Consider the following 11,247-nt stretch of genomic DNA (forward strand, 5'->3'; position numbering starts at 1 on the left):
GTGGCGCTCTAATGTGTTTCTTTGCGTGAGACTTTTTTCGGTTTCTTGGCGGCTTTCCGCCAAAGGTATCAATATTTGATGTCCCCTCGTACCCACCTTCTATCTCATCAGGTATATAATGTGGTCCACCGAACAGAAGACTTCAGTTTGGCAGGGTATTCTGTTGCTGCAATACGGCACTGTTTGGTACGAATCGAGCAAACATTACAACATGATTTTGGTAAATGTTTTCGTGGTCGTGAGTGCCATTGCAATAGTGGGAGCGTATTTGGGCCCACAGGTGTGCGTGCCGGTACAAGATGAGGCTCTCGCTTGCCCTCCAGATTGGAAGGTATTCGGCGATTACTGTTTTCGCATCTCTCGTTATGAGCACAAAGGTTCCTGGCAGGAATCAATTGACGTGTGTCGAAATCTGGGAGGGGAAATGGCAGCTCCACAGTCATCTGAGGAGAACAACTTCATTTCGACACTCCGAGAGTCCGGTGTGGCCTGGATAGCGTGCACCATGAATTCACTGGGTGTTTGGGTGTGCGATGGTCGTGAACCGGGCACACAGACGGACTTTCGTGGATGGGACAGCAATGAACCACCACGTGAGTCCAACAGCACCTGCGTTGCAATAAGACTAGGTGATAACCATTCAAAGTGGCGCGACCAACCATGCGATAAAGATGCTAGAGCTATCTGCGTTCGACCAGTCGTCTGTGTCTCTCAGGCGTCGCCAGCAGCATGCAGAAAACATCGCCGCATCCGTCAAGATACTCGCATCCAGCTCACCGGAACCGGAGCTGATGGGACCGCGACGGGCCAGTCTCGGTGCCTCACCGGTCACGTCATCCATGAGTTTGCGGTCCAAAGCGTGAATGGTTGTGCCGCACGCTGCATCGCTTTGCCCGGGTGTCTCTCCTTCAACGTCTTGAGCTACGGAGAAGAATTAATGTGTGAACTGAACGACTCCAACGGCTCTGAAGATTCTGATGAATTTTATGAGTCAGAAAACTGCATTCTTTATCACATGGAGTAAGAGGCAGTATATCAAAACTGCATTCACCACTGCATGGAGTGTGGTAGATCGATTCAAACTGCACCCTTTACTACAATGTACAGTGCACTAGAACATCATCAAGAGGTAGGAAGAGAGAGCCGAACTGCACCTGCTGTTAGATGGAGTAAAGATAGATCAAATCAAACTACACCCGTTACTTCATGGAGACTAGAAGGCAGATCGTAACTGTCCACAATACTGTACAGTGTACTAGAAGCTGAAACATTAGAGCAATCTGTCTTTATAGAGACACTGAACTTAGAGAACTGTTCGACCTGTGCGTTGGTTTACTTGTGAACTGCTACTGTCAAGGACAGAATTCGTTTCAGTTTGTAAAAAATTACAGCAATTTGCAATTATAAAGCGTGACGTGCGTAATTCTTGCTCAGTTTATTCATTACTTCAATATAGATTAGTAAGCTTTGAATTGTCACCTTTTGATAATTACTGGATGTTTCACGTGATAATCTAACATTAGTTGCCCAACAGGTAACCTCTCTGAGAACGAGGTTGGTACAGTGGTGTTTCACTCGCCGTTCACCTTTTAATGACAGTCGCGCTCGAGGGTTCGAATCCAGAATCAGTCACTTTCTCATCACGTGACGTTTACGTACACCCAAGATAGTTTTCAATTCCGGATAGAAACAGTTTTTTTTTTCAAGCATGATTTGAGAACATCTTAAACTCATTTTGGGCCAAATTTATAACATTGATATCAATAACCTGCGATATAGATTTTTTTTAATTAGTGCAAGTAATTATAAGATTAGTAAAACTCATAATTAAATGAAGTTAGAAAATAGTTCACCGTCATTTGTTAAAATTAAATAAAAAGGTGGAGGTGAGAAAGAATTGTGAAGCGAGATTTTTTATGTATTAAAATGAATAAAATTTAAGTGATTTTTTTTTTTATAAAGTGCATAGTGAGAAGTTGACAGGTTACAGATTTACGAAACAAAAATAGCATTTCCTCCATATACACATACCATACAACCACTAACATGTGGAGTTCGGTTCAATATTTACCTTTCCAGTGCATCATATAATATTGTTATACCTCTGTCTTGAATACTGTATTTTCATTGGCCTAGAACGATCACGTGTTAAGTTTATAAAAAGTCATGGCACACTCCCTGTGGGATATCACGTAGTGTGCTATGACTTTGTACGTACTGTCCTCTCGTTCAACCCCTCCTTTTTTTTAGGGGAAATGGAGTCTTCCATTTCTGGAACATCTTTTCCCAGTATGTTTTATGAGTGAGAACGCCGTGAGATTTTGAAGCCCTTGTGAAGTGGGAATATTGCGACTAGTCGCGAAAACGGCAGCCCCCACGGCTTAGTTTCCGAAGCGATCTTTTCATGTCTTCACGGAAACGGCGGTTGACGAAGCTGAACAGGACAGGATTGGCCGCGTTGTTGACTAGGTTCAGGTAGGAAGCCACGTTGACTAGGAACCGAAATGCCTCAATGTGCAACAGCGGTAAGATGAGCGGGTAGGCTATCAGAACGATACACACTGGTAAGAGTGTGACGACGAAGACTATGGTAGACAGAAGCAACATCAGCGTGGTTTTCTTGTGGAATTGTGGGGCATTTGATTGGTCGCTTTCGGTCCCCGTGGCTTCATTTGTGGCTTGAGATGATGGGCTCGCAAGTGAGGTGTTGTGACGAGTTATTGTGCTACTGGTGCTGGGTACCGTGGCTTCGGTAGGCGGTTTCAGAATTGGTAACTCCTCAATCTGATGATCGGCGTTCCACGCAAGTTTTGTCCTTACCGGATCGGTCGAGGTTCTCGGTTCGGGTTGTGGTTGATGGGGCTTTACTTGAGCTTCAAGCTCATCTACCGATGTGTCTTGTTGAATCTCGGGGTTGGTTTTACGGGAGACCACGGTTATGAGTTGGTTGGGTGTGATGCCTTCCGCCCTTGCCGTTGAATCGTCGCGGTTTACACGGGACAGTCCATGCAAGGCACCGCGGTGGACGGTGTTCCCCGGACGCACCTTAGCCATCCGGTTGACTGTCCGGTAGATCTTAGCGTACAACACCACGATCATTACAAGCGAGGCAAGAAAGGAAATCATGAGGAGGATGAACTCAGCAGTGATGACCGCGTGCGGAACGACGAATTGGCAAGCCGTGGTGCCGTCCTTGAGCGGCGTGACTCCGTAGATGAACAGATACGAAAGCGTGAAGACCGCAGACACAGCAAAGCAGGCATAGACGGCATGGCGGGCCCGTCGCACGGTCATCCGACGCCCATGCGGTCGGCAGATGGCCAGATAGCGGTCAACCGCCACGGCCGAGGTCAGAAGTATGGAGGTATACTTCGGCCAGACGTCAATACTGGGCGGCACGCGGCAGAAGAACTGACTGGACGCGCTGAACTTGTCCATTGGCGGGAAAAGTTGGACCAGGGTAATTATCCGCAGTAGACAAACTGTGAAGTCAGCAACAGCCAATCCGATGATGAAGACGTGAGGTGTGACCTTTGACTTCTTGGACGCGTACACATGGATGATGAGTAGGTTGCCAGGGACACCAATTAAGAAGACAACGCCCTCCAGAGACACCCTAAACCACCACACGGCATCCAAATACATATCGCCGTCGAGCAGAAGCTACAACCTGGGCAATTAAAATGTAAAGTTTAAAAAAAAACAGTTTAATATTTGTTTTCTTTGGACCGATATCTATTTTTTTTTCTGGCAAACATTTTACCGAACCCCTACACAACTGAAAATGACTGCATAACATTTGCCTAACGTAAACGACAGGACCACAGACATAATTATAAATACACAAACCGCCAGCAGAGGGCTATGGATAGGACCTCTTGACGTTAGAGAGCGCTCTTTGTTTTTTATCACTTTTTTCATAAGTTCATAAACCCGTAAGAGAATTTTAGTATAAGGTAAAAACTAGTCATATACGTTCTTGTCTTGGTTTTAATTATACTTAAACAAGACGTTTCTTTGGCGAGGGGCAAATTCCGATTATTCGTGGGGCACCTCTGGGCAGCTGTGGGCACTGGGAATATGTGGGAGGAACGTGCCCCCCCCCCCCCCCCCACTCCGCGCAGCGTGGCTACGCCATTTCAATAGCGCTGCTATAGCTATAGGGGTGATCATTAGTGCAATGACGGTCGGACCTTGATGAACTGACGACGACACAAACATGCATACCTTTAGGGTGACCATAATTGCAATAATGATCGTCCCTAGAGGTACTGATGAGAATCGTGGATATACATGACTACCTCAGTCTATAGGGGCGACCATATAATTGCACTAATGATCGACCTTGAGGTACTAATGGGGACACAGACATGCATATTCATGACTACGTCTATGAACCACTATTATTCCAAGACTTATTAAAGGGGAATTTCTGATAAAATTTTGTTTGCATATTTTGACAATATCTTTTCATGAGGCTCCTTCATCCACGTTTTGATCATATCAAATCGAATTGTCGTTTTCGAGCCTAACAAAACAAAGTTTAATATCATTATTTTCGAGTCTAGGCGACAGCACTTTCCTAATATGCTTATCTGCCGGCTGGGTAACAAAATAATATATTTTTGTGTCCTTGCCGAAAGAAATTTTAATTGGAAAAAGGTTTTGCAGATGAGGTATCAGAGTATAATTCTTACAAAAACAAGGCGCTAATCAGCAATTCCTCACGAAAACAATTCATTATACGTAGAAACACCTGCGTTTGATTGTGGTTACGATAACGCCATGGGTTTTTTCTTTATTATAACACCTCAATATTGTGATGTTCTCAGCTCGACCTTTCCGCTGGGAATCGAAATAATGTTGCGAGCTCGTAACTGGCCTACGGATAGGTTAATGTGGTTGCTTAGCAGTCAGCTGATATGCCATTTCGTAAAGCCCGCCGCATACGAGAGCTACGTGCTCAGCACAGCTCAGGTTGACCGCACACAAAGTGAGTGTTTTGCCTCGCGAGGCGAAAGAAATCAAACAGGATTGATATTTGCCTCACGGCCTCGCGAGACAGAAAACTCGGCAAAAATCCACCGCAGGGAGTGAGCTACGTGCTGAGCAAAAAAAGTAATTGGAGGCCGTTCGCTCAGCACGTAGCTCAGGTTGACCGCACACAAAGTAAGTATTTTGCCTCGCGAGGCGAAAGAAATCAAACAGGATTGATATTTGCCTCACGGCCTCGCATTAGAGGCAGAAAACTCAGCAAAAATTCACCGCATGGAGTGAGCTACGTGCTGAGCAAAAAAAAAGGAAATCGAGGCCGTTTGCTCAGCACGTAGCTCAGGTTGACCGCACACAAAGTGAGTGTTTTCCCTTGCGAGGCGAAAGAAATCAAACAGGATTGATATTTGCCTCACGGCCTCGCGATAGAGGCAGAAAACTCAGCAAAAACTCACGGCTAAACTGTGAGCTACGTGCTGATAAACGAGCAAACGGCGTGGAATGACTTTTTGCTCAGCACGTAGCCCGTATGCGGCGGGCTTGATGGTAGGGACGAAAACAGGTGCATTCTTTCAATTATTGAAAGTTTAATATCTAAGCCCCTATGTGAAGCGTTCGTGTGATACGTACCATGATTAACGTGTTATGGCAATAGCAACTGCAAATGCAGCGAATATTACGGAATGTGGTTATAAAAGGGTAAAAGACCATTATTATCATTCAAAACTGTTCGTTTTTAATAATTGGTAGAAAGAAAATCGCTCTACGGGTTTTTTTTATTTTCATATTCGCAGTGTTCACTGCGTGTGCAAATAGAGTAGTAAATTAGCATGTGAGTCAAAGTATTACGGGAGTCAACAGATACATTGTCTTCATTAACCTTCAGTCGTTCTTTCTTCAATAGCGTCCTCTTGAGTTTGAAAACGAAATGTGGTGTGAGCAAAACCGAAGACAGTATAGCGTGCTATTCTTGTAAGAAATGACACCGTTTTCAATCGTGAGTGTAATATTGAAGACCCTAGCGATGGCTTTGCGTCCCCAAGTGATTTTACGTATGATTTGTCTGCGCTGAGAACACTGATTGAAAATTATGTTCGCCCTGTATGGCCGGAACTATACCACTAAAAAAATGTGCATAGCTAGAGTTGTGTGCGGCTGATCTTTCGTAAGAAGTCGTCGTAGATTTTACTATTCTACATATCAGTTTGTGAATTGAATGATGAAGGTTTTTTCATTCATGGTGTACAGGATGGTTAACAGTGTTGGTATAAAACACCGACTTGCTGTTTTTAAACAAGAGATGCGTTTCTCCTAATTAGTCCAGACTGTTTCATTGTGATGCACAATCACATACACGTATATAGTGAAGTTAACGACAAGAACATGTACAACAGCAAAAATATAAAAACACTTTTGGTACTGAAAAAGCTGTAACATTGATGATTCTGCCTGAAATGACATCACACTTTTGCTCAATTTGCGTTAGCATAAAAAAAAAAAGGCACCAAACTACCCTTGAAATTTGCAAAACGAAAATGGGACACAAAGGTGCGCATTTTCAAGGATCGCATTAAAAAAAATCCACTGCATGGGCCCTTTAATGAGAGTCGATTTTAATCTGGTAAGAACGTGGCTCCGCCGGTTTCATTTCAATTTCCGTCGAAATTATCGTGGGACAAAACACAGATCGTGCGACGACAAGGCGTCGGCCTTTAATTGGATTGCCACGACTTCATTAGAATTCAAATCGAGGGTATATTTCTGAAATTTGATAGGTTCTTATCAGTATATCTCTTCCCGTCAATTACTATGGACAGGTTATTATCAGTCTTCATTCCATCATTAACCCTCACCCACGGGGTTTGTGAATAACCATATTACAATTGAAGGACTGTCAGGATTTAGATTTCAGTTTTACTTTGACAATTACTTTGATACTGGACGCATGTAAGGCTCACGCTCGAGTGCGATAACACCTTGGTAATGTTCACCAGTTTGCATTGGGCACGACATATTATGTGTGTCCAAATGTATTAGTCTTTGCCACGATCTCGTATACAGCCATATTATGTGTGTCCAAATGTATTAGTCTTTGCCACGATCTCGTATACAGCCTGATGCTAAAAGTGCATGCACTCGCATTTTGTCAGACAGTTTCCATGACAGTGAATTGAAATTGCCACCTGCATGTTTACACACTGGTTTCATATCCGCTAGATGTTCCTCCGAGTAAAACCTGATAACACAGGGGTTTAATTCAACCTCGCTCTCATTAGCATTCACCTGGCAAACTGTAGAAACCACTCATGATTTATTCTGTGTCGCATCACCCCACCCAACCCCACCCCCACAAGAAAACGAAGCATTGCAGCTACGGTCAAGGGAACCAGGTCGAAATATTACGATCGGTGTTTGTTCCTGTATAGCGACTAGAATGACAGTCTAAACCTTTGTGTGGCCAGTTTGAAATCGTGTTGATTCAAAAGTACAGATGGCTTAACTCAAACACATATCCATTTGGGTTTCCATTTAGAGGAAGAAAAATAAGTGTTAGAGGAAAAACAACTATTTCCAGTGAAACTCAGGCAGCAGTAAGGAGGTGGAGAAATGCCTTTCCCTTTGCTTGTTTGTACGTCCGGAAAGGGGAAACTGTACCTTAATTCGTCTCTATTGGTATAAGCTTTTAAACACTTGAGACGACTTATGAAACGATTCATGCGATTCACATGAATTTGACGGAGTGCACCGTATTCGCGCTCGAGCACGCAGGCTAGGGGTACACGCTGGAAAGTGTCAGCAATTATCAGTGAAATGAAACGTTATAGGCTACACGTCTGATCGCAAGGTTTGGATTGGCGAGTTGGGAATGGTCGGTAGATTAAGAAGTTCGAGCACCCTGGCTGGCCGGCATCCAGGGATTGCATCGAACTCTGTGGGTAATGTTTCAGGTTGTGGGTTCGGGTCCTGATGGGTTGCGGTGCGCGTGTCAACCGGCAAGGTATTTGCTCCTCCCCACACGAAAGTATTATGGAGTAGGTTTATTGTAAGGGCAGATTATGTTTTGTTATGATGTTTTGGCGTCGAAATGGAAGCATCCCCAGGGAGCTGAGATGGTCTTTGGAATGGTTTATGTGCCATGGGGTAATAAGGAGGTATGCCTTATGCACCAATGATGTTATATAATGTGCACTTATTGGAAACGCATACATTTTTATTAGGGCCAGGTGGGGCCTAATAAATTTTACGTTTTGTATTCGGAGTTTCGTGGGTACGAAATTTTAAGGTGTCTTGAAAGGGTTATACAAGGGATACCGCGCCCAGTGTTGCGTATCCAGGGTGTTTTTTGTGCCGGGGGAGGCAAAATTAAGACTTTACTGTATCGCCGCCTGAACCGTTTTCAAACCGCCTTTAAAAAAAATGCCGCCAGGGGAGACAAGTCCCCCCCCCCCCCTCCCCGCTTGATACACCACTGGTAGCGCCTGTACTGAAAGAAGTATAATAGTGAAAAGATCGCGAGTGGAAATCGTAATCGTCTTGATTAGATGCAAGCGCAGATTTTTTCTCCCGCCGAGTCGCTAAATCGTAACCATAAATGTCGTTCCGTGTCTTTTTGCCGTTTTCTTCTACTTCTTTCACTTCGGAGACATTAATGAAGCCTGAGGCACATTGTCTATCAAAGCGAAAGCTCTCGACACGAGCGAACAAAACTGGCAAGTCGAGGGTTGTCGATGGAAGTAACGAGCTAATATGACAGGAATGGCGGAAAGAAGAATGTACCGGCAGAAAGTCGTGGGACTGACGAGCTTATCTCACATCAGCTTCAGTCCGCGCAAACAAACATTGTCAAATTGTACACAATTCTGCATTAGTTTGTTCTGCGCTGCACTATACACAGTACTAGTAAATACTCCTTCAATGTCAATGTATTAGGAGGTACTGCCTCTCAAACGGAGGGGGGGGGTGTCCGGGGGCATGCCCCCCCCCCCCACCCCCACCCCCGGAAGATGTTGAAATCTACTATGCTTTCGCCTTTTTGTAAGGCAATTTGAGAATAAAATTTCATTGAAGAACTTGAGCATTTTAGATATTATTTTGGGCGGACTTGGAAAGCTGTGTAATTGCTTTTTGCTCGATATTCGCAGTCCACCGAGCACTCAGAACGCGCAGACTACATTTTTATAGTTTGGCAAAATTTAATCTAGTATTGATTTTTTCCCCTCGCGGTTTTAATATAAAACTCGTAACCCACAGTGCGCATATCTCAACAGCCGGTTTTTTTTTTTTTTTATTAACGACCGTGGCCAATTCATTCCTACAGGTATAGTAAGTAGATAAAGCAGAAAACAAATGGCATTTTCATGTACTTACTTTTCGGATGCAGAAAATTAAAGAAGCAATATGAGCAGCATCAATTAAACAACAAACGTGAGGAGCTGGACACACTGAAGAGCGCTGGTACCTCGAGATGGAAAAATAGGTGCGGCCTATCTGCTCAATCTCAGCCGCTGAGACTTGAAGAGTCGATGTGGGTGCAAGACACTCGGCAGATGATCACGCTTCGTGCTCGCACCGTACCACATGGGAACAGGAAGGCGATACTGCGAAGGTTGATCCTTTCCTTGCAGAGCTTGAGCATATATACTTTCACACCCCCTGCAGAAATATATGAATATGTAAGGCGATTTTCTTCACGGTTGTTTTGGAGCATATGGCGGTTTCAACACTTAACTTGTGGAACCAATCCTGCACTTTTCACACGTGTTGATACTGTCTTGCAGTGAGCGTTTGGACGAATGCAAGGCCTGCGCGTGCGCACGAGCAGGCCAACATAGGAATTACACTGACAGACAGGCACGTGATGTAGACAGTGATCCCAGAACTAGCAGATGAAAACACGGACAAGCCAGCTATCAAACAGACGCCAAATAATAGAATTTCAATCGATTTAGTTTGAACAGCTGAAACATGATGACATAAAGTGAAGGATGGTATTACAATTTATTTCCAAATGTGCACATTTTCAGATGATTGCGAACCTGAGCTGTCATTTTCGTCCTCATGTAATTAAACCGTCATGTTGATTTTGAAAGTCAAGTGAGGGTGCCCTCGGTGCAAGGGATCTATTGGTTGCTAAGTTTTTGGTGACGTCATTGCAAAAAGGTCAGTCAACAAAGTGTGAGTACAGTGGAGTACATGCTCGGGGTAAAACCATGTCCTTTGCGTTTCCGTATTAAAGATAGTGTCCATCGTTTGTAATTTGTGCATTTAGCCTAATATGCTCGTTTGAAGCAACAAAAGTTTTCAAAATCAAAAGAAGGGTGCTGAACAACTAAGCTGGTGAAGTTTCAGCTCAGTGAATGCTGTATATTCCGAGAAAACAATATTCTAGGATCTCGTTTTCAATTCAAAAGTTGACGAGTTACGTTTTGAACTGGCCCGAATTCAGTGTTCGAGACACGTTCTCACTTAGCCAATGGAGGCGATCTACTAAGCCCCGCCCACTGCGCACGTGGGCAAATTACCACGTGCTTCTCTCCAATGCCACGCTGCATTTTCCTGCCGCGCGCATCATACGCGCGTGCACGCATGTCGGACTTCTGTGCACGCACGTCGGACATAATTCACGGCTGTGATTGGTCAGTACACCATGGGGCGGTGCTGACTGGATCGGTCCATTGCAGCTACGCGATGTCGCGCACTGAACCGACGAATTAAAGCAACCGCGCGCGCGTGTTAAATTAATCCTTTTCCTGTGTAGCACACGCATGTTTTCCGCAAAGAAGATGATCTTAATTAAGAGGCGTGTTTTCCTGTCGAATTGAACAGTTGATGCACAATTGATGCATACACTTAAGGTAGACTTTTTCCCGAACGTTTATTTTTCAGGTGATCGGACGGACGGGCTGATTAACTTAAGTCACCATCGGTGAGTCGAGGTTTCATTTTCCGATCCACTCGGTCGCAATCACATGCCCGATTGCGATTGGAAATGGATAGCCATGATCAGTTTATTTAACTGCGTACCTTGTCCTGCCGATTAGGTCTGAAAAAAAAAAAGCAAACGCACAAAGTAACTTCAAAACCCGATATGTGTGAAATTTGCTGGCTTTTGTTAACGTCACAAAACAACTCAGGCGGGCCATTACAGCTTTTTCAGAGTTTAATGAATGCATTGCTTTTGTCACAGCGACGATGGTTGACTTTTTGTACTTTGAAGTAACGGGAAATAATACTGGGGACCATTTTGTTGGAAGA

General features: G+C 44.3%; 1 protein-coding gene across 1 annotated transcript; it reads right to left on the reverse strand.

Moving 5' to 3' along the window:
• Positions 1 to 2,220: 2,220 nt before the first annotated feature.
• LOC119722279 (putative tyramine receptor 2) lies at positions 2,221 to 3,664 on the reverse strand. Its single transcript, XM_038192321.1, has one exon. It carries the CDS (start codon positions 3,643 to 3,645, stop codon positions 2,353 to 2,355), a length of 1,293 nt encoding a protein of 430 aa, XP_038048249.1. The 5' UTR covers positions 3,646 to 3,664; the 3' UTR covers positions 2,221 to 2,352.
• Positions 3,665 to 11,247: the final 7,583 nt, after the last annotated feature.

The sequence above is a fragment of the Patiria miniata genome, unplaced genomic scaffold (genome assembly GCF_015706575.1).
Source record: "Patiria miniata isolate m_02_andy unplaced genomic scaffold, ASM1570657v1 HiC_scaffold_15, whole genome shotgun sequence".
Classification (NCBI taxonomy): Eukaryota; Metazoa; Echinodermata; class Asteroidea; order Valvatida; family Asterinidae; genus Patiria; species Patiria miniata.

Excerpts from the sequence above, each read along its gene's own strand:
- LOC119722279 (XM_038192321.1), bottom strand. The coding sequence starts at position 3,645 with ATGTATTTGGATGCCGTGTGGTGGTTTAGGGTGTCTCTGGAGGGCGTT.